This window comes from Onychostruthus taczanowskii, unplaced genomic scaffold (genome assembly GCF_017590055.1).
Source record: "Onychostruthus taczanowskii isolate IOZ18803 unplaced genomic scaffold, ASM1759005v1 scaffold116, whole genome shotgun sequence".
Lineage (NCBI taxonomy): Eukaryota > Metazoa > Chordata > Aves > Passeriformes > Passeridae > Onychostruthus > Onychostruthus taczanowskii.
This window is the reverse complement of record NW_024498294.1, coordinates 15,282-38,353: the sequence shown is the minus strand read 5'-3', so window position 1 is coordinate 38,353 and position 23,072 is coordinate 15,282. Positions and strand designations below refer to the sequence as shown.

The 23,072-nt window shown below is 48.8% G+C and overlaps 1 protein-coding gene across 2 annotated transcripts in view; it reads right to left on the bottom strand.

Annotated features, from left to right (window-relative positions):
* Positions 1-13,374, bottom strand: part of EFCC1 (EF-hand and coiled-coil domain containing 1) — a 38,460-nt gene extending 25,086 nt beyond the window's left edge. For both annotated transcript variants that reach the window (XM_041427568.1, XM_041427569.1), the window contains exons 1-2: positions 12,636-13,374; positions 10,951-11,357 (exon numbers count right to left, since the gene is read on the bottom strand). In XM_041427568.1, coding sequence (XP_041283502.1) covers positions 10,951-11,357; positions 12,636-13,274 — 1,046 coding nt within the window. In that variant the 5' untranslated portion in view covers positions 13,275-13,374. The remainder of the gene's footprint in view (positions 1-10,950; positions 11,358-12,635) is intronic.
* Between the last annotated feature and the right edge of the window lie 9,698 nt (positions 13,375-23,072).

Here is a 23,072-nt window from a genome sequence, read left to right as displayed (position 1 = left end):
GAGGGAGGGAGGGAGGGAGGGAGGGAGGATGAAAGAAGGAGATGCTTTGACCACAGCTTCTTTCTCATGGTAATGAGCAGAGCTGCTCCTTCTCCCCCGTCTGCTCTCTTTTCTTTCTTTAGAGAAGGAAGAATCCAGCTCTGCCTTGCTGGCACTGAGCAGACAAACTGGAGGGCTCAGGGTGGTTTGTGGGCTCTACCCATGGAGTCACTGCTCTGCTTAGGGGTCATTTGCTGTTTGTTTCCTACATATAATGACAGGTAAATGTGGCTTAATAGAATTAAAGGCTTGGCTTGAGGACATGAGGTAGCAAAGCATCAATTACTTCCTGGTGATTTCTGCTCCATGAGTCATGTTCCCTCAGGAAACAGAGATCTATTAATTTAGCTGCTCCATGGGAACCTGCCACAGGAAAGCTCCCTCTGCTTGGAAGGGGAAGTAATAAATGCAGCCTTTCCAGCATTAATAATTTTCTGTTCTAAAAACAACATCATTTGATACAGAGGTAATTTGGATTATAAACAAGGATTATAAGCAAGCACAGGAAATTAAGCAGAGCCATGTACATTCATTAATGGAAACACAGACCTTTCAGACTAAGGACCAGCTCCTCTCACAACTTTTCCTTAGAACTGTTTGAATATTTTCCTTTAGTTTTTGGTTTGGTTTGGATTAGAAATCTGAGGAAAAAATATTTTGCAACTAAGGAAACTACCTCTTCAACATAAAACCAAAGAGAAGTAGTTAAGCAAGGTGCACCCCAACTAGGAGAAAACACTTGTGTGATGCAAGATATTGCTTCTTGGAGGAGCAGGGCCTTAACTGGTACGGCTGGAGAACTGCAATTTAAACATAAATGATTTTGAATACTTCAAAACAAGTGCCAAGCCTTAGGGATTGACAGTTCCTCAATTTTATAAACAGTACAGGTCTAAACTCTAAGGGTCTTAGATCCTTAATGATGCGGGTTTGATGTGAAATCAAAGTTTAGATCATTCAAATCCTGCATGGTATTTACCTCAAAAGCTTTATACATATTTAATTTTCAAGTTTCCTTTTTTAAATGCATTTGAAGCATCCTTTGGAAACTGTAAATCATGATGAACAAAAACCCCCAAACCAAAGAGAGCAAAGCAGACAGGGAACAAGGGGAGAGGGAGGAAAGCAGCAAAGTGTAAGATTGACAGCACAGGAATAAACTCGGTGCGTAATTCTGATGTAGAGAGATTAATCACAGCTTTTCTGAGAGATCCCAACCCCTGGCTACACTGAAAGGTCTTTTGTTCCAAGTCAGTGCATTTACCCAGGAATATCCTGCCAGTGATGGGAATATTTCATAGCTGGAAGGCTTCTGAAAAACCTGTCACATCCCAGCCAGGTCTCCAGAAGCACAGACACAGTTTTACTCACAAAATAAACAGACAACATCCTTATTCTTGGTTTTCTTAGTCTTTTTTCCCTGCTGAAGAAGTTGTCCCTGGGGGATGTGGACAGCACTGGAAATTAAGCAGAGCTATGTACATTCATTAATGGAAACACAGACCTTTCAGACTGAGGACCAGCTTCTCTCCCAACTTTTGCTTATAACAGTTTGAATTTTTCTATTTTTTTTTTCTCTGGTTGAATTAGAAATCTGAGGAAAAAAATATTTTACAGCTAAGAAAACTATCTCTTTAACGTGAAACCAAAGTGAAGTATTAATTTTATTTCTTTTTTGTATCTTAAAGTGGTACTTTGAAATTTGATTTTTTAATGTCTTTCAGATAGTGACAGGGGGGCTCATGGGTGACAAGAGTGGTACCCCACAAACCACAGGTGTACCCTTATTGGAAATGCCACCCTTGCCTGTTTGCTGGCACAGAAATGGGTAGCAAAACCTCCTCTTCTGCAATTTTCACAAGCATTGCCTTTGCTCTGACTGCTCCTATTTCTGCCTTGTGTAATTTTGTGCCAAGCAATGCCCCTTAGGTCTAGCAGCTCCAGGAGATTGAAAATGCTGTTCTCAGAGATTGGCTTAACCTGCCAGAGCTGTGCTTTAAACTTGGCTGAGCTCAGCCTGTGCAGCCCCAGCTGCTTTGATGCTGTGTGAGCTCACGGCACAGACGTGTGATGGGGTCAAGGACAGGGAGTGAAAGCAGAGCAGATGTGCAGGGAGCACCCGATTTTTCAGTGGTGTGATTAATGGGACACCATGAACCCTTCCTGAAATGTTCTGCTGTGAGCAGAGGCTCTGCACAGAACAAAGCGCAAAGCCTGATTTTGATTCTGGAGATTTATTGAAAGGTTTGGGGTCTTTCCTGAAATCTGACTCCCAACACTCTGCTCCTGCAGTGGGTGAAGGGTGCTGTGATGGCAATTGGCACTCCAGGCTCAGGCAGCCTTCAGGGAATCGTTTTCTCCTCAAATAAGGAGGGACTGCACCCCACAGTCAGTCACAGCCTCTACACCTTATTTTTAAAGTGGTTTAGGAATGATGCTGTGAAGTTGTTCCACAGAAGTAACTTGCTGCTGCTCAAAGATTACATTTGGGACTTATTGGCCAACCATTTCTTTTTTTATAAAGTACATTCCTCTGTGGAATGGTGCACAGAACACAGGTAAATCCTGGATTACAGATACCTGTGATAATGGTTGAGCTTCAGCCCATGCTTTATGTTTTCAGTCTCTGAAGTTGAGATTTAACTTTGTGTTCCCTTAAGACCACACATACCTATTCATTTTTAACAGAATTTGCCAAATTTTCAGATGGGTATTATGAAAAGCTATAAAAACATACAAAAATTCTTTTTTCAGAGACCAGGAATGGTCTCTGAGCTAAAGCCAGTCTCTTGATGCATTTTACAACTTTCAGGTTGCTTGACTTGAGCATACAGATCAGGTTTCACATCTGGAATTGTGAAAATAGCATAGAATTAGAGAGTGGTTTGGGTTGGAAGGGACCCTAAAAGTTAATCTTCAGATCTTTAGGTGGTCTTAAAGATACCCTGCCATAGGGGAGGTGGAATTAGGTATACCTGGTATCTCTTTTCTGTAATAAAGGACTGAAGCAGATACATTGACCAGCTCTGTCTCCCCACCACAAACTCAGTCTTTGAATTTCCAGTCTGGGATTATCTCAGGACACGAATCTGTAAGACCAGATCCATTTAAGTTTTACTTATAGTGGAGGACATATTTTTCTAGCTTTTGTTTCTGGGTTTTTTTTTTCACTTTCCTTGGGATGTGACTGCAGTTTTCTTTAGGTTTTTTCATGGGCTGCAGTTCTGAATAGCTGAGGTTCAGATTCTCAGGCAGGTCCAGGGAAACGTGCTGAGTACCACAGAGAGGATAACCCCAGCCAGGCATGAGAGAGGCAAATATCAGTCTGGATTTTAATCATGCTGCTAAGCAGGCAGATGAGACACTGACGAAGTTGAAAAGAAACCCAGGAGGATGAAAGGGAGGGGACAGCACAGCAAACATGGGCAGTGATTCAGCAGGAGTCCCAAACAGAACAAATATTTGCAGGGCTGCTGAGTAACTGCCTTGTGTCACTGGAGTGCAGGAGTTGCCTGCACTGTTATTTCCTCACATCAGTGACATTTATTAGCTCAGCCCCAGCCTCCAGGGAGTCCAGGCAGGTTTACATGCTGCTTGACAAGGCTACCCTGGGTGCCTCTGCTCCTGGCAGTGTGCTGAGGAACATGAGGGTATTTACAGGGTGGCTGGGGGCTGCATGGGATCCAGGACCACGTCTGGTGTTGGTTCTTGCTGTAACCCCAAACCAGTGACTGTGGACTGGGAGCTCTGCTTCCTGAGAGTCACAGCCTCTCATGGGGACTCCAGTGCCTGGGTTTGAAAGGGGAAGGGGAGAAGTTTTTTCTTTCAAGTGATGATTGTGTGTGAAATCAGTTTTTTTTTTTTTTTTTTTGGGGGGCGGGGGGAAGATAAGACAAGATGGGTAATCTGTTGATCACCCAGAAAGTTGGTGCTGTAAGAGAGTGGAGCACTGGGGGGACTGTACAAAGTCAGGGCAGCAGATGAAGGAGGGATATGCACAGCTGTCACCAAGCCCTGCCTGAACTTCCAGGCACTAATTCAGGGAAGAAAAGCTGCAGAAACACTGACTGCTCATCCCCTTGGCTAAACCGAATCCCTGTGGTGTAGGAGGGGTTAGCACGATCCAAGTCATGCACAGAAGGGCGGGGGAGGCAGCTGTGAAAGGCAGAACAGGGTGTCAGAACCAGCCCTGCCCTGGGCTGTGGCTCTGTCCCTGTGCTGAAGCAGGGCTGGCAGGGCACTTCCACCCCTCCATCCCCAGCAAGGGATCAGCTGGGGACAGCTCCAGCAGGGCCAGCGAACGGAGCCAGGAGGGGACAGGCAGGGTGTCCCTGTGTGTGGCACTGCCACTGAGGCGCCACCGATTCACTCCCACACAGCAAACACGGCCAGGCAGATAAAAGGAGGATTTAGGGAGAAGCCAGGGAAAGCCTCCCCTGAATAAACACTGTAAACAAGAAGCCAGCACGGAAAAAGGCAGGGAAGTGGCTACACTTCCAGTGTTGCAGCACACTGGGGGTAAATGTTGCAGTTCCTCCGGGATAAATGAACTTGCAATTACATGACTGGATCTGAAGTCAAGGCTTTGCTATTATTATTATTACTATTATTATTACTATTATTATTATTACGGAAAGCTTTGAAAGACTCTTGCATTTGAAATAAAAGTAGTCCTTCCACAGAAAGAGATGCTATAAATTTTCTACACTGCCAAATTAATCTATTTAAATTGCTCTGCACAGTTCTCTGTACCATAAATAACAATACCTTCCATTATCCCCTCTTGTGAAATCAAAATGCTGCTTTAAAGTGTCCCAAATAAGAGTAATCTGGTTTGTTTACTTGGCTTATGATTCTTTTATGACAAGTAGTCTAACCTTCGTGTGATGGGAATATATTCACCTGCTACAGCTAACTTCTTCCAAACCTTGAAGCTCTGTGGTTTTTGGCAGACTTCTCTGTAATACAAAACTTCTTACACTCTTTAGTAGAAAAAAATATCAGCTCCAGGCAAAGTTAGAAAACAAAATGAGATGACATCACTTCATCCAGAAGAATCTAAGTGTTTTCACAGATGAGGCTCTGCAAATTTAACATTTTGTTTTACTCTCTGAGCTCAGTTCCCTGAGTGCCATCAGTCCCTGCTCCTGTCCAAGGATTTCTTTTTCACCTGCACATCTGTCCAGCACATGTCCAGCACCCACAGCCTCCTCTCAAATTTTGTGCCACCTGGAACAAATTGCCAAGATGCCCCTCATGTCACAACAGCAAGGAGCTGGTATTGATGACAATAGTCAATTAAAAATTGTCCAAATTTTATTGTCTGATTTTTTAAGTAGAAGAACAGTTCTAGGCTGCCTAAATATAAACCATTATCATTCTGACTGGAAATAACCTACTACAGATGCCTTCTATTGTGTATGAGTGTTTCCTTCCTAGGGATTTTTTTTTCCTACACTTAATGGAGCTGATCCTGTATGGAATATTTCCATATTTCCCTCCTGTTCTTGGATTATTGATTTGGACTTGTTTGGTCCATCTTGTTATATTTTACAGAGTGAATGATAACCTGAGAAATTATTGAAAAGATCAGGGTACTGCCTCCTGAAAGAGAAGAAAAACTAAACTGCTTCCAGTATAAAATAACCTAAAGCATAACTTTTTAGAAAAATTGGCACTAATGAAATAAATAAAAGGAGAAAAATATGCTAGACACCTCAGTCATCATATTTACAGGAAAATATGAGAGGCTCAAACAAACTTCTCTGCATTCCGTGCCAAAAGGATTGCCACTCATTAACACACAGAAATGCTGATGGATAATTAAGTAATTTGGGAGACAGACCATGAATATGGGAAGTATTTTTGGTATTTTATGACCTCTTTCACTGACCTATGTAATTACTGTCCTGCTGACTAATGCAGCAATATAAACCCACTGTCAACATCTCTATTATGAAATTTATTTCAATTCTAAATGACCATTCCTTTTATTTCTTACACTGCGATCAAAACTATGCTTGTTAAATTGTTCTATTCCCTTCAGTGCTTTTAAAGAGAAAAAGAATATGGATACTTTATTATTGGGAGAAGCTCCACCCAGGAGGAGGAGCCAAGCATTCCTGCCTGGACAGAATCGGAGATTTTGGGACACCACAGCAGCCTTTTCCCAACTGCATTGCCAGAGCAGCAGCTTTCTCCTCCACTGCATTCCCAGAGGAAGACCAGACCCATCGAAACCACCACTGGAGCTTCAGAGGAAAACTCCAGCCTTGTGCAGGATCCCTGCTCCAACAGAACCACAGCTGGCACTGCAGGAGGACTGAGCCACCATGGGATGGGACTGTGCCACCACCCTGACCCACAGGGTGTCAGCTCCTGCTCTGACTCTGGCAGTGGGTTTTGGGGTTTTTTGTTTGTACTGTTACATTTGTATTCTTAGTTTTCCTAATAAAGAACTGTTAGTCCTATTCCCATCTTTACCTGAGAGCTTCTTAATTTCAAAATTATGGCAATTTGAAGGGAGGGGGTTGACATTGTCCATTTCAAGGAAGGCTCCTCCCTTCCTTAGCAAACAGCTGTCTTTTCACACCAAGACACCTCCAGTGCTCTTAAAAAGAATATGAACACTTCATTGAGTAATCCATTTCTAAGCCACTCTTCCAATCTAGTATAGAAAACAAAGCCAACTCATATTTGGCAAGAACAATTCATGTCAAACCAGTTTCCTTTTCTGACAGGACAAATGGCTCAATGGGTGAAAGAAGCAGTAGATGTGACATTTTTACTGTAGTAATATTTTAACGTGTGGTACTGTTAGAAACAACACTTAAAAATCATAGGATTCTATTAGAATACATGGAAGGTGTCACCTTGTGTGGCAGCAGAAGTTACAGGGAAAAAAAGGGAGTTTAGGGAATAGTGACCAATGATTTGTCCTGTGGGAATAAATCCCTGGGCACCGCATAAAAATGGGACTTGCCTGACTTCCTAAACTCTCCTGTCATCAGGCACTGGCAATTACACACTCTTGATACAATACCAATGGTAAGTATATAATTTCTTGTCATGTCTTTTTGCCCTGAAATGAACTCAAGCTTTTCAGGAAGAATTTATTGAAATGTGCCTTTAAAGTTGAGCTGACTCACTAACTTGACAGGGATTAAAAAATAAAAGCTGAAATGTTGTGGTTCGTTTTGGGGTGGGGGCACCCGTGGATGTCCCCGGAGGGCCCCCTATGCTGTGAGTTGGCTGGCAGCAGCAGGCAGGCAAGGAGACTCCACACGGCTTCTGAGGGTGCTGATGAGATGAAGGTTTATTTGGGGTCCCAACCCCGGGAGCAGCATGGCTACTGAGGAAAAAGGGGGGAAGGGGGAAGGAGGGGCAGCCTAGGGGAGGGAAGGGGCAAGAGGAGGGGAAGAGGCTGAGAGAGAGGAAGGGCTAAGAACCAGACTGATCCCATAGCACAGCTTAAGAGGGGAATTGAAGTGGGGGCGGAATCACACTGGGCCAATGGGATGACAGATACAGGATGGTTCAGGGCAGGACCACAGGCTTAGAATATACCATACATTTCGGAGGGGTGAGACAGAGCATACCGTTTAAACAAAATGGAATACAACACTGAAAGATAGTCCAGACACTAACCTGACACACTCCTCAAAGTAGGAAGATCAGGATGGGCACCTGAAGAAAAGAACTATGAACTATTTGGTCAGCTCGGCTGGTTTAGGAACCCAGTGATGTGACAGGGGCAGTTCAAACCCTGGCACAGGAACCTGTGCTCTCAGAAAAAGAGAGCACGTTTAAGTCATACAGATTGCAGGAAAATGAATCTGGAATATGAAATCGCGAATAGGTGATTATAATTACACACTCCAATTTAGGACAACATTTAATCACTTGCAGGTACTTAAACATTTTCTTGACTAAATGCACACTGTTGTTTCCTGCATTAGGGATTATGACTTGAGGTCATGGCTGAGATTTCAGATCTAAGTGATAGCAAGTAGATCTCAGATGAAGGTCTAGAAGAGGGATTTAGATGCTAAAAGAGCTTTTAAAATCTGAGCCTAAAAGAAGAAAGCATTTCCTTGATAAATATGAAACTATAAACATGAGCAGTGTGTAAAGCTTACAGATTGGACTCTTTCTTTAATACGATCCTCTCTGGAAGAAATTGGACTTTAGCTGGAGGAAACCTGTGGCTCACCAAGCCACTTCAGGTGAATTCTCAGGAGAGATATCTGCAATTGTCAGTGCTTCCTGCAGAACACCCAAATCCCCCCCATTCCTCCTCAAGCCCTACCTTGCAGCATTAGCTCTGGCCAAATCCAGACCCTGCTCACAAACTCTGTGTGGCACCTGGCAGGGGGGAAAACTGTTCACTGGAGTGGTGACTGAAACACAGCCTGACTTTAACAGTGCAGGTAACAGCGACTGAAACACAGCCTGACTTTAACAGTGCAGGTAACAGCGACTGAAACACAGCCTGACTTTAACAGTGCAGGTAACAGTGACTGAAACACAACCTGACTTTAACTGTGCAGGTAACAGCAACTGAAACACAGCCTGACTTTAACAGTGCAGGTAACAGTGACTGAAACACAGCCGGACTTTAACAGTGCAGGTAACAGTGACTGAAACACAGCCGGACTTTAACAGTGCAGGTAACAGTGACTGAAACACAGCCGGACTTTAACAGTGCAGGTAACAGTGACTGAAACACAGCCGGACTTTAACAGTGCAGGTAACAGTGACTGAAACACAGCCGGACTTTAACAGTGCAGGTAACAGTGACTGAAACACAGCCGGACTTTAACAGTGCAGGTAACAGTGACTGAAACACAGCCGGACTTTAACAGTGCAGGTAACAGTGACTGAAACACAGCCGGACTTTAACAGTGCAGGTAACAGTGACTGAAACACAGCCGGACTTTAACAGTGCAGGTAACAGTGACTGAAACACAGCCGGACTTTAACAGTGCAGGTAACAGCAACCGAAACACAGCCAGGCCTAACGAACAGGACAAGTGACACTCTTGCCAATTGACCTAACCCTCTGGGTTCCCAGCTGTCCCTCCCTCTCCATGCCTCAGCCAACCCATCTCTTCCCCTCACCAAGCACTCCCAGCAGCTCACCCGAGCCACAGCCATGGCTGTGGGCTCCTGCACACCAGGAGAAGGAGATTCTCAGAGCAGGAGGCGTTTGGGCTGCCTGAGCACCAGTGTGAGCAAGCAGAGGGAGTGGGACAAGCTGGGACAGCCAAGGCTGTGTGGGGCAGAGCTGCTGCTGAACCCTTTCCCCACCCTAACACACAGCTCTGCACTGCTTATTCATCATTTTGTGCCAGTTTAGGCACCTCTGTGCCACTCTGGGAACACGTGGAGTGATGGGGTTCCATATGTTATGGAATACGAGCACAGGCATGCAAGTCCCAATTATCATGATGCATCTCTGACTTAAACTGTTTATACCAAGAGCTGTTTCACTGGATGGGGAGGTGCAGGTGCTTTGTGGCCAACAGAGAATCTCAAAGGGTGGCAGCTGGCCTGGGCCTCTGCTAAATGTGCTACAGGGCTAAAAAAGGGGCGTAGTTCCCAAATGGTCAGTCCAGCACCATTCCTGAGCTTGACACTCACTTTAAATCAGCATGCAATTTAAAAATAAGTATTACAAATGAAGGTTATCTTACCAGGAACATATAAATTACATTTCTAAACTCACACTCTTTGTATTGATGCAGCCCATAAAGTTCCTGCTCTGCAAGGTCAGTGGACATTGTTTATTGCACGTTATGTGCCCTTGCAGTGGTTTTTAAATCCTGTAGATGTTTAAAGAAATGCTTCTACTTTCTTTGATCTTCTGCAACCATGCAAGTATTAACACACACAATGCTGACAGAGAGACACTGGATAAAATGGTTATTTTTAGAATTTCCTTACTTCATAAAACAATAGCTAGGATGCCACAAATAACTCACTATGAATTCTTCTTAAAAGCAAACAGAGGAAGTGTGAGTTTAGAAAGAGGCAAGGACTTCAGAAGATGCAATTTATTAAAATACTAGATTTAGTAGTGTAAGTTAAAATACATCTAAAAATACTGGTTTTGCTTTGGGTCAGTGAAAATATAAACTAGATATTTTATTCCATAGGTCAGTCTGAAACTTGGGCAGAAATGTTTAACACTTAATAACCATCAGTGAGTCCAAGTTTGGTCTGAGATAAAAAGCAACAAAAGCAGTGGACTATTACATTTGTGACCAACTTTCTGACTTCTGCAAGGATTTGTTTATGCTATTGCAAAAGCGGGGTTTAGTTGGCTAGTGTTTTTTGTTTCAGATTGCCACTCTATTATTTTATGGGGTTAGGAACGCTTCAGCTTCCCTCCTATTACCTGTTCTGTCAGTGAAGAAGCAACGAAGTCACAGCAAGTTTTAAACCACTGGCAAGAAGTTGTCCTTGTGTGCTTCTCCCCAATTCCTAGGACAAGCTGAAGAGCTTTTATACAAAATGGAGACTCAGCCATCTGATTACAGCTGGCTTGGGATGGGACCTAAGGACCAGGAAAGGCAGCAAAAAAATAAGTGTGCTGGAAATGGTTTCTGAAGGACTGTCAGCAATTTGTTTTGGGGCTTTCTTGAAGCATTACCATGCTGAGTTCTGTTGTTGTGTGTCTGAGGAGTTACTTCAGCTCTCTGTAGATCTGCACCCTGACTCTGGCCTGGAAGACTCCCACATCTCCTAAAGACCCCTACCAAGGAAATGGATGAGCAGCTTCTAATTTCCCTCTGGCCAGATTCTACAAGGTGTTTTGGAGACATCTAATAAGCCCCAGCCAGAGATTCTCAAACTCATTTGTGCCCCAAGCCGGTGATTTTATAGACACTTTTTGTCACTCCAACCCACCTGTAGTGCTGCAGTTGTGATTCCAGCTGCTGGATGTGTATTTGCAGATGTGGCACCTCGTTAGCTCTCACTTCCAGCTCCTTCACTTTGCCAAGACTGTTCAGGACAGCCCGTCTGGCCTCTTCCACCTTCCTCCTCATCTCTGCCTGCTCCCTCTTCAGGTGGCGGTTGCAATCTTCCAGGCTGACCAGAGCTTCCTGAGAGCTCTTCAGCTCCTTCTCCAGCTCCTGACTGAACCTGATGGCTTCTTCAACCTGCCCATCCCTGGAGCTCCGGATGAGCTCCATTTCCTCCAGGACACTTTGGAGGCACTTGGTCTGGGAGTGCTTCTGTGTTAATGCTCTCTTCCTCCCTGTCAAGCAGGATCCTTCTTCTCTATGGCTGGCATGGCTCTTCCGCAGTCCCACCTGTAATGACCAGGAGCACAAAGCAGGGAGAAATTGATGGGGTTTAATGAAGACTGCAAGTGGCTGGACTGTGCTTTGTTGGGCATTTTTGTTTAATCCCATAGAGGTGATCAGCAACTAAAGCTACTTGACCTCTGCCAGATACAAAGACAAGGAGACAATCTCTGGAAAGTAGTTTTTAATACCTAGCTATGCATTTAATTTTCAAACTACTCACTATCATGTTATTGCACAAATTTCTGTGTAGCTTTAATGTCATTACTGTGGTCTGTACTCAGGAGTCAAGTAGTCTGCTGAAAAAGATATTTCCAATGAAGTTGTGTTCATGAGAAGAGGGCAGGGAGCAGCTGGGGGTGTTCTGGAGCTCTCCTCTTTGTCACTTTCATTCTTTCTGGGACCTCTGACTGGTGACTTGGTGTTTGCTGCTGATTTCCTTTCCCATTTTGAGATGAAAATGGTAAAAGTGTCTCTGACCTGCCTTGCTGGACATTGTGAAGACAACAGTCGTCTACTGCAAGTGGAAGTGTCACAGGTGGAGCAGAGTTCTGTGAGTGCTGTGTTAGTATCAAATCACACCTGGCCAGACCTGCCAGAACAATGGGTCCATGCTGCCCTTCCCTGCTCTGCCTGTTCCACGCTATCTCATGCCAGAGGAATATAACTGCTGTTAAGTGTGTGTGTCAGTCGAGCCAGAACAGCAGAACCAGCAGAAACCAGCCCTGGAATTACTGGGGCTCTGCAGAGGAGCCCCAGACTATTCATCAGCCTGCCTGCAGAACTGGCTGCACCTCTGAACTCTTGTGACCACACTCTGAAGAAAGCAGTCTTCTAGTACTTCTCATAGGCACTTCTGGCTGAGACACTGCTTGTGCTTGTGCAGGTAGCAACCCAAAAGTTCTTTCTCACTTCAGGAAAAACCCTGCAGTGGTGCACACCCAGCATATGGTGGTATCGGCACATCCTGACTGCACGCGCAGTAGAAGAAGCAGCAGCATTGTACGCGTGGGTCTGTAAAGCTGAACTCCCCTACACTTCTAACAGAGTGCTCATCACAACGATATTTAATGGAACGCCGGTGCCATACATTTCTCCTTAAAGCCTCCCCGTAACTAAACTTTGCTAAAAAGTTACTGCCGAGGACGAACGAGCAACTTCGGTCTCAGTCTGGCAGTGGAGGGGTCATAAACACTGACCCTCCGAGAGCAGCATCTCTCCCGAAGCACTCGGGGCCAGCCGAGCCGCCCCGGGAGGCCGGTGCAGAAGGCGGCCCGGACTCACCTGCAGCGCCAGGCACCGCGCATCGCTGCTCTGCAGGGCGGCGCGCATGTCCTCCACCAGCTCCCGCAGGCTGCCGTTCTCCTCCTCCAGCTTGGTGAGGCGGTCCTCGGCCTGCTCCAGCGCCACGATCTCCTCGTAGCACTCTCGGGAGCAGAGCCCCGGCGGCCGCCGCTCGGCGCTGCCCGCGGCTCCGCGGCCGGCGGGGTCGGCGTGGCGGCGGCGGCGGCGGGGGCTGCGCAGGCGGATCTGGGTCTCGATGTGCTCGCTCTCCCGGCCCAGCGGCAGCCGCGGCCCCGCGCGGGTGCTGAAGTGGCCGCAGAGGCGCGCGTGGAACTGGCAGAAGGTGAGCTCGGCCGAGAGCCCGTCCCACAGCCCCGCGCACTCCTCGGGCTCCGCCGCCTCCTCCAGCCCCAGCACCTGGCACAGCGTGCGGAAGTCCTCGCCGGGGATGCGGCCCGCCCCGGCGCAGTCCAGGTGGTGGAAGATCTCCTGCAGGTACTGGTCCAGGCCGGTGGCCAGCACGACGATCTCGTTCTCCACGCCGCGGTCCAGCCCGTAGTGGTAGGCGAGGGCGCTGACCAGCCACTGCGTGCGCCGGGCCGGCCGCCCGTAGGGGTCCCAGCCCTCAGGCGGCTCCATCGCACCCGCTCAGCCCACGGCGCTGCCCGAGCATCCCCAGCGCCGCCCGGCCGAGCACTCGGCCCCGGCCCGCGGCGGGGCGGGACGGGCGGGGCGGGGCCACCGCTGCTCCAGCGCCGCTCACCAAGCACCCGGCTCGCCCCGCAGCGGAGCCGCGTCCGCCTTTGTCTGGCACAAAAAGGGATTCCGGCAAAGCGGCCAGGTGCCGCCCTGCTCCGCTTGTCTGCCAAGCCTGCGCCCCAAGTGTGCTGCTCATTCTTAACTCATTTCTCCCTTCTGCTTTCTCTTTAACACAAGCAACACAATAGCATCGCACAATCCACTCTGACAAGCAGGGCTCGTGAACGAGTGAGTGGTGCTTGCACTGAATTAAAAACCCAGTGTGCAAGCATCCCCAGCGCCGCCCGGCCGAGCACTCGGCCCCGGCCCGCGGCGGGGCGGGACGGGCGGGGCGGGGCCACCGCTGCTCCAGCGCCGCTCACCAAGCACCCGGCTCGCCCCACAGCGGAGCCGCGTCCGCCTTTGTCTGGCACAAAAAGGGATTCCGGCAAAGCGGCCAGGTGCCGCCCTGCTCCGCTTGTCTGCCAAGCCTGCGCCCCAAGTGTGCTGCTCATTCTTAACTCATTTCTCCCTTCTGCTTTCTCTTTAACACAAGCAACACAATAGCATCGCACAATCCACTCTGACAAGCAGGGCTCGTGAACAAGTGAGTGGTGCTTGCACTGAACTAAAAACCCAGTCTGCGTGAAAGCCGACCTTCTGTTCGCTCAGACCTCCTCACCTGTGTAGATGACGTGACTTTATGGTGTTGCTGTGTGGGTTTTAAGAGGTCTGGGATAGAGGTGAGGAAGCGTTAAACTCCTTCAAAGGAGCTGCCCAAAGCAGTGCCTTCAGTCCCTCTTTGCCTGCGGAGTAGGACCGGCGCTGTTGAACACAGGCAGCAGCACGAGCAGGGCTCCTCCACCAGCAGGGACATGCCACGAGCCAGGAGGGACCGTGGTACCAGAGGGGACCGTGGCACCAGCCGTGCCCGAGGTCTGAACAGGGTGGCAAAGTCAGGTGCTGCTAACAGGCTGCATTAACAGCCCAGGCAAGGCGTGGTGAGCAGCCACCAGTTTGGGAGCCATCCAAGGAGTCCTGTCAAGAGCAAATTGTTCTAATATTCTCTCTAGGACAAAAAAGGAGCAAACCAATCGGGTTGATATGTGAGGAAAGAGAGTTCAAGTTCATTTAAAGCGCTGCTCAGTTCAGGGTTGGCTTTCTTTTGAGTGAACTGATGCTAAGAAATATTTTCTCACATATGGTGGGGCTTCACCGCCAACAGGCTTTGATGAGAAATTTCTGACCACATTTGCTTTTGCTCTTTAAGATAAGCCAAGAACCTGTGTAGCTTTGTTGAGGAATGGAGAATTGTTTGTAGCTCAGGAGGAGCCTAACATTTTAGCACAGCAGGAAGGTAAGGCAAAGGTATAAAAGCTTTCCCCTCCTGGAGTGACGCACTTTCAGAGGAGTCTGTGAGGAGAAGTCCTCTCAGCCACTGCCAGGGCTGTCTGCCTCCTCTGCAGGCTCAGTATTCTGGGAGTTCCACGAGCCTCAGCTACCAGTGAATTTTCCTCTGAATATTTTTTGTTGTGCAGTACACAGGGAGTGTACTATATTTTGTGTTAGATTCCCTTCTGGGCTTTGAGGTAAATCCTCACTAATTGTTGTGATTTTTACATCCAGATGAACTTTTTATGGATAGGAAGGAAAAGGGAAGAAGTACCATGGAAAATTAATAGCTCAAAATGCGAGGGGCCCAAGCACATTAAAAATGAAATCTAAACTGAAGTATGTTTTATTTTTTTCCCGCTGGTAGGTGGGGCAAAACATGCAGTGTGGATAAAGTCTATAAGAGATGCAACAAGCTCCCAAGTGTATGAAAATCAAAGTGGTAAACAATTAGATAGGACATGGGAAGAATCTTCAGCCCTTCCTGTTGAAGGTCCAAGAGTATGAAAACTGACTCTGGCTGTTGCCCATAGGTAACACGTGCTATTTGTAGAGGAGAGCAGGTGCCCCAAACTGTTGGTGGCCCAAGCCCTGCCGTGGCTGGCCCAGTTCCAGTCCTAGCTGGACCAGGGCGGCGGGCTCGGGAGGGGAGGAGGTGGGGGGATCTCGGGAGGCTTCCGCTTCATGGCCGGGCTGGGGGGCCGTGGGGGAGGCACAGAGTGCTGGTGCTCTGCTTTGATGGGCAACTGCTGCTGCTGCTGCTGCTGCTGAGGCCATGTCTGAGAGCTGTCAAACCTGACGCCCTCTGGGCTCCCTGGGGGCGAGGGAGAGTCACGCCTTCTCGGCCGGGATGCTGGAGCTGTGGCAGCACGACTGTGAAGAGAGGAGGAGGCTGAGGCCCCAGCTGCCAGTGGCACACAGGGACCCTCCTGCACAGCAGGGCCCAGAGCAGGCAAGGCTCCCCAGCACGGCTGGAGCTGCTGGCACAGCTGGGCCCAGCTGGACAGCTGCCCCTCAAGGCCCCAGCGAGCAGGGGACGGCTCTGGGCAGGGCCCCTGGCCAGGAGCGGGCCCCAGAGTGCCTCTGCCTTTCAAGGGCAATCTCGGCCCTGCTCTTTCTCCTCCCCACCTTGCTCTGCCTCTGCCCTGTGCCCCTGGGACTGCTCTTGGCCAGGCAGCCTCAGTGGGAGCCAGCCCTGGCTGCAGCCCCAGCAGGCCCCCAGGACAAGGCCCAGCAACTGAGAGGCCAATGGAAGCACTGGGCAGCAGCAGAACCCTAAGCACAGTTATGTAGACAACCATGGACTGGCCACAACTCCACTGCAGCCTCGCTGGGAATGTTCCCTGACTATGAGCAGCATTTCAAGAAGCTGGAGGGTAGAGATCAGTAACAACTTACTGTTTCTTTTCCTTCCACCACCAGAACCCAACATAGCACAGCACCATGGAAAGTGGCACAGTGGACAGTGTCACCACCGTGCCTATCATGCAGGACCTGCGCACATCCTGAGGGCAGACAATACTTGCGGTGTTCCATGGATTCTGAGCATTTGTGTCTTACTTGCCAAGCACTTCTGTGGGAGCAATTGAGAGCATGAGCCCGTGCTGTGCTGCGCTGCTGAGCTGGCAGCACGGTGGGTACGGGCAGGACGTTCTCTTTTTCTCCCAGAGCTGGGGCCTGCAGGCACCTTACTGCCACTTGGCACAGGCTGTGCCACCCAAGAAAGCCCAGCAGGCCGGGAGGAGAGCCCGGGGGCAGTGCAGCTGCTTGGGCAGAAGCTGCTGCGAGGGACAGGGGCCAAACCCACCGCTGAGCAGCCACTGCCACCCCTGGGCCTCCCTGCCCCGTGACAGCTCCCCCAGCCCCAGGGGACAGGGGCAGGCCCCGTCAGGACTCAGTGCCGCCCCTGCCCAGTCGGGAGCCAGGGCTGGCTCTGGCCCTGGGCTGGCGGCAGGGCTCCCGCTCGGGGCTGCTCCTGTGCCTTGGGCCTCTGGGCACTCAGGGCCAGCTCTGGAGCAGCTGCAGCGCGAGGGACAGTGCTGAACCAGTCCCGTTTCCCCAGGGCTGTGAACGAGCTTGGAGGCCTCCAAGCCGAGGCGCCTCCAGCTTTGGCTGCTGCCGGGCTGGGCAAGGGCCGGCCCTGGGGGAAGAGCTGCTGCCTCACAACCCCACCTAGGGCTGAGCCCGGCACAGCAATTACCTGCTGTGTCTATGCCCGTGTCTGGCATCTTCTCCTTTCCTGAATCAGAAAGTGGCACAAAGCTGCTCCTTCCTGTCGGATATGGCACCATCTGCACAGACTTTTGCTCCATCGCTTGAGAAAGGAAAAAGTACAGCAGGATCAGATGGAACCATTCAGCATTGCGGAGGGTGGCATCTTCAGGAGACATTACTTGTAAACTCATGGATAAGGATCAGGAAGATGGCCAGGTTTTTGAGACTGGGCCAGGACCCTCTCCAGTCAAAACAGCCCCTACACCTGATCTGCCTGGAGACTGGGAAATTGCAAGGGATCTCAGGGTAGGCATGCCCTGTGGTGCAGTTGGGGCTGCCTCTCAGCTGATGCCAAATGCCTTCCTGCAGAGGCTGGGCAGAAGCTGCAGCCAGGCCATGCTGGGAAACAGCCCTGCAGGCCGTGAAAGCAGCAGCGGGGCAGCAAGGCTGCCATGGATCCCTTCCTGCTGTGCCGGGCACGGTGAGTCCAGATGTGCAGACAAAGCCCCCGGCTGCTGAGTCCCAGGGGAAGGCTGAGGGAAATGCACCCACCACGGTGTCTCTCCAGGTCACTCAGCATCTGGTCCAGATGTTTGGCTGCCTCCAGGGACTTACTGTCTCCTGTGTCTGGATTCTCGCCTGTTAGGGGACCTTAAAAAAAAAGTCGTTCTACTTCATGTGGATGGATGCCACAAAACCAGACTCAGCCTGTGGGGTCAGCAGGCAAACACTTCTCGCCCCTGCCACTGGAGCTGGGCTTGCGTGCAGTAATAAGCAAGGGAGCAGGGAAATTCCTCTCTTCAGACACACCTGTAACTCAAGAGCCACAGAAACTTCTGTCACCTGGTTCCTGCCAGGTTGCAATGATTATTATCTGAGGGGAAGTTGCGAACTTACCTGTAGAATCTCCCAAGAGCTCCAAACCATCTTCCATCCAACCTCCTTGAGAAGCATTTCCAGCACTGTCATCTAGAAGGGAGTAGAAATCAGAAGTATTTCCATGGTGTGGTGGGCTCCTTCTGCCTTTGGGAACTGAGCACTGCAAGGGAGGGAAATGCAGAGACTACAGTGCCTCTCCAGTGCAGGAGCAGGGGCAGGGGGACCACGTGCCTGCAGTGGCCCCACACTGGGATGGAAGGAGCCCCTTGCAGGGCAGTCGGGGCAGAAAGGACCCCTTGGAGATGCCAGCAGCTCTAAACCCAGCCCCGGGCAGGGCCAGGGCTTGGCAGTGGCAGCAGGAGCAGCTCAGGCTCCCTGGGCCGGCAAAAGAGCTGCGAAAGGCTCAGCCCCGGGGCACAGCCCTGGGCCCGGCCCCTTCCCTCTCTGCTCTTCTCTGTGGCTGCACAGAGCACACAGAAGGACACAGTGGCATTGCACAAGGGAGGAAGATGAACAGCTAAATGCTCCTTACTCCCACTGGCAGTGATCTGTGGGATCACTCAGGGCTCCAGAAGGGAGCATGGTAAGGTTTCCAGAATCTTTAAACCTGAGATTATGTTAAGGGAAAGGGCACATGAGTGAGCTCTTGCCACATGAACCCAGATTATTTAGTCAGGAAAGGCATGTGGAGAACTTGCCTCCAGGATGCTGTAGAATCTTCCAACTGTCATTCACCAGCTTTTCCATATCAGCCATGTCATGATCCCAATCTAGAAGGGAGCAAAGATCAGACCCATTTCCATGGTGTGCTGGGATCCCCCTCTGCCTTAGGGAAATGGGCACTTCAAGGGCGTTGGGTAAGGCCATGGGAGCCTGCAGGTTTTGACACAGTCCCAGCCTAGCTGATCTCACAGGCTGGGGCATGAAGGGATGGAAAGCAGCTCTGCCAAGAAGGACTGGGCGTTGCTGCTAGAAGAGAGGCTGGACATGAGCCAGCCATGTGCATCCAAAGGAGAGTGCCCAGCAGGTTGAAGGAAGTGATTCCCCCTCTCTGCTCTGGTGAGACCCCACCTGGAGTACTGTGGAAGAGGTTTTACAGCAACCTCTGTGAGCCATCAAGAAGTTTGATAAGAGGATCCATGCTTACCCATGAAAGAATTTTCTACCAAGGTCATTGACATAGAAACCAAAAAAAAAAAATGAAGGATAAATAAGAGAGACCTGCAACCGCCTATCCCAATGAGCATTTTGCTTGTCTCTCATGACCAATGAGTAAAGTGTACTTAAGAACTTTGTAAGAATGTCGAAAAAGTATGCATGCTAGAATAAAAACGGGGTTTGAAGCCTTCTGGAAATTGAGTGTTTTGCTTTGTAGCGCCTCAGTCTCTACCATGACTGAGTACTGCGTCCTGCTCTGGGTTCCCAAGACAGGAAGGACACGGTCCTGTTGGATCCAGTCCAGAGGAGGGACAAAATGCTCAGAGGGCTGGAGCCCTTCTGCTTTGGAGACAGGCTGGGAGAGCTGGCGGTGTTCAGCCTGGAAGAGAGAAGACTCCAGAGAGACCTGATTGCTGCCTTTCAGTGCCTTAAGGGGGCTTGTAAAAGAGATGGGACAGAATTTTTAGTAGAGCCTTTTGTGATCAGACGGAGGTGGAATGGTTTTAATCTAAAAGATGGTCAATTCAGACTAGATGAAAGAAACACATTTTTTACACTGTAGGTTACGAAACCCTGGCACAGGTTGCCCAGAGAGGTGGACATCCATCCCTGCAGACATTCAAGCTCATGCTCTGAGCAACCTGACCTAGTTCAACGTGTCCCTGCTCACTGCAGGGCATTGGGACCAGATGGCCTTTAAATGTCCCTTCCAAGCCAAGCCATTCTGTGCTCCTGTGCACCATCAAAGCAGTGCTGCATTAGTGCTGGGGTGATTATGCTGGCACCCTCAGGCCAGTCCTACCCCCAGTGCAGTCCACCTGTGCTGTAGAGCAGCTGTGCCCTACAGCCACACCCCCGATTCCACATCTTTCTGGGGGCGGCCCACTCCCACTGTAGGTGTCAGCAGCTAGTGGGGCTGAAGAAGTAGAGAGTTCCAGCCCTTCTTATTGGGAAGTGTGTCTGGTGGTGTGGGCTTTTTAATGTTTTTTCCCTCTACGTTTTTGTTCTGGCAGAGGGTTAAGTTTGCTTGCTCTCTGTAGGGCACTATTCTTCTTGGCGGTCAGTGGGGCTTCTCTGCAGCCAGGGTTGAAGGAGGATCACTGGTCACTTGGGCCATGGCTGTGGGACACCTTGGCTTCTCCTTCCTTTGGCTGTGATTTGCACTGGTGCTTGTGCAGGCATTTCACAGTAAGTGGCTTCAGTTCATTCCTCTTGGCACCAAGAACTGAGAATAAACCTCTTTAACAGCACTGTGGTATTAAGAGGCAGGCCTTACATTCTTGAATTGCTGGATGCACAGGCCATTGGCATCACAGGGCCTTCTTGGTGGGGTCTTCAGGTACGCTGGGGTTCACTGAAGACAGAGGCGGATTTTTCTGGGAAAAAGATTGTTTCCCATGTGCAGAAAAGAATAACCTCTCATTTCCCATCCCTTTCTATACAAAGTGATACAGGCAACTACATTCATATGTCTCTATCTGCCCTGTCAATCCATCTATCTGTCTATCTTTTTTTCTATCTATCTGTTTGTCTATCTATCTATCTATCTATCTATCTGTCTTACTAATCTATGAAATATTTCTCTGCATGATATTTTGTTTATTTGTTAATTATGACACATCTCTTGAGAGCTGGAAAATAATACCATCCATCTTTGATATAGCAAAGCTTGGGTTTAGGAGCAGACATGAACTGTGATTTCCTTCTTGCTAGACATATGCTGGCTTGTTTAGATTGACTTTGAACCAAAATCCTGCAAAGCAGGAAAATGACTGGTGGCCATCACTCTGATATCCTTAAAAGCCCTTTTTTCATGTAATTTTTTTCATCTATGATGGCTGGTAAATACCTGTCTCGCTTAAGCTGTGTGCTGGCAATATTGAAGGTAGAAAATAAGATAATACTGCATATTTTAGATACTTGATAGTTTTCTTGTGAAATTTTATGGGAGTATCTCCTGCCTAAAACCACCTCAAAACTAAAGCAGCAGCTCAGCTGCTGAGCACAACTTACTGCCTAGCTGCAGCTCATGTTTCTACAGTGGAAGTGGCTTTTTGTTCTTCTGCATGTGTATGAAACACTACCGATTGAAAGGCTGCTTACAGAGCAAAGAGCCTTGTCTAGTGTAGCCTGGACTTTGGGAAGGTGGTAGCTGTTAGATCAATACCCAGCAAACTGCCTAAATTATTTTTTGTGACTACGCTCTCGTGATTTTGGCCTGGCTTCTTTAGGAGGTTCAGTGTTCATTTAGAAATGGCACAGTGGAGCCAGTGCTGCCTCAGGACAGGTGGAGCTGGGACAAATGGCACCTTGATTTTGATCTCAACAAAAAGCCACCTGAGCTCCTCATGACAGCAACCCCACAGACTGGTAATGGATCCATTAAAATTAACTCATCACAGAGCTTTTAACTTGAAGCTCTGACATATGGAGCTTGTTCAGTTCTGTCTTGGAGGAAGGGACTTTGAAGACAAAGAGGTTTAGCAAGGAGATCCATGTACAACAAAAGTGCTTGTATTTTAGCTGATGAAGTATCTTAGGATGTAAAACCTCATCCATACTCCAGTCTTATCCCTCCATTTCCCCAATTTCTTGGTCTTAATTCCTTTGTCAGTAGGAAAATATGACAGGGAAGTGTAGATCCTCCTTTCTTCTTGAGCTGGGCAGCTTGTAACCTCATCTTCTCCCACAAACAGGAGCAGACAAACTGGAATTTTGTCATCAAACCATACTTTGGAAAGTTTGCCCTGTGTTTGTTTTTGCCCTGAAGTAACTGAGATTCACTGGAGCATTTACAAGCCATAAATGATGGATTTATTGAGGTTGCTAGAATCTTTCACGTTTTATGACTTTTCTGCTGCACAGGAGCCTGGCACTTGCAGAACTCTTGCCCCATGCACTTCTCCAGTGCTTCTTGCAGAGAAGCTTTGGGAAGCACTCAGGAAAAGTGCCATGTTCATGTGTGGTTTATGGAGCCCCACAGGACAGGGAAATGTCTTTGCAGCGGGTACTGCCTTTTATTCCAAGGAGTTGTCATTGCTGTGGGCAGTGGCTGTTATTCCAACACCTGTGTCATTTATTCTGCTGGAATCCTTGTGAGAAGGGTTGTTCTTTGCCATTGAGATTTTTGATCTCAAACAGCCCAAAGTTTTCCATCTCACAGGTTTCTGATGCTGGTTTTTCCTTTCCAGTCTGTTGTTGGCCCACGAAGATGCTGCTTAGATTCTGCAGGCCCCATACATGGGTACCAAGCTGGAAGTTCTCCAGTGCTCCACAGCAGCCCAATTTTCCACAGGAGGGCCAAGAGCAGCTCCAGAAGCTCCAAGGGATTCTAACAGGGATGAATTTCTGTCCCTCAGGAAGGCAGGGCTGGGTCTGAAGTAAAGGGTCTGGCCCTGCACCCACCTTTGCATGGCAGCAGCTGTCCCACACTTTGTGGAAGGCACAAAACATGTGCCACTCTTAATTCAGCACTGGCTTAGTCAGTCTTATAAAGCTCTTAAAAAAAGCCAGCCTGGGCAAAAAATTATTTGTATTTTAGTTGGTTGGGGTGGTTTTGGCTTTTTTTTCTTGGTTCTTTGCTCTGGTGCTCAGAGATCATGGAGGAAGAGGCAGATTTTCAGTTCAACTTGCCTGTCAGTGTGCAGGGATCAAGAAAAGAAGATCAGTTTTAAACCATCTGGTTAAGGAGCTCTAAAAGCAATTGTGCTATCTCTAATCAGGGGGTGGGGGCACTGCTCACAGCCTGGATTGTCCCCACCCGGGTTCCCCTCCTTACCAAAGTGCTGTGTAGATCCAGAGCCTTGTGCCTTGGCCCAATGGTGCCAAAATCCCCCCAGCATTCCTCCGTTTGCAAAAATAAAGGCTTTGTGCTCATTAAGATGAAAGGCTGTATGGGTAGCCTGCAGCTAATGTTCTTTTGTTGCCTGGACCCCAGTCAGTGCTCACATCTAAATGACTGACCAGCCCCAAGCTGCTCTTAAGACTGATTTGATGGAAGGCACTGAAGCTCCGTTGAGTGCAATTATTCCAGGAAAACAAGCAAAGGAACTTGGA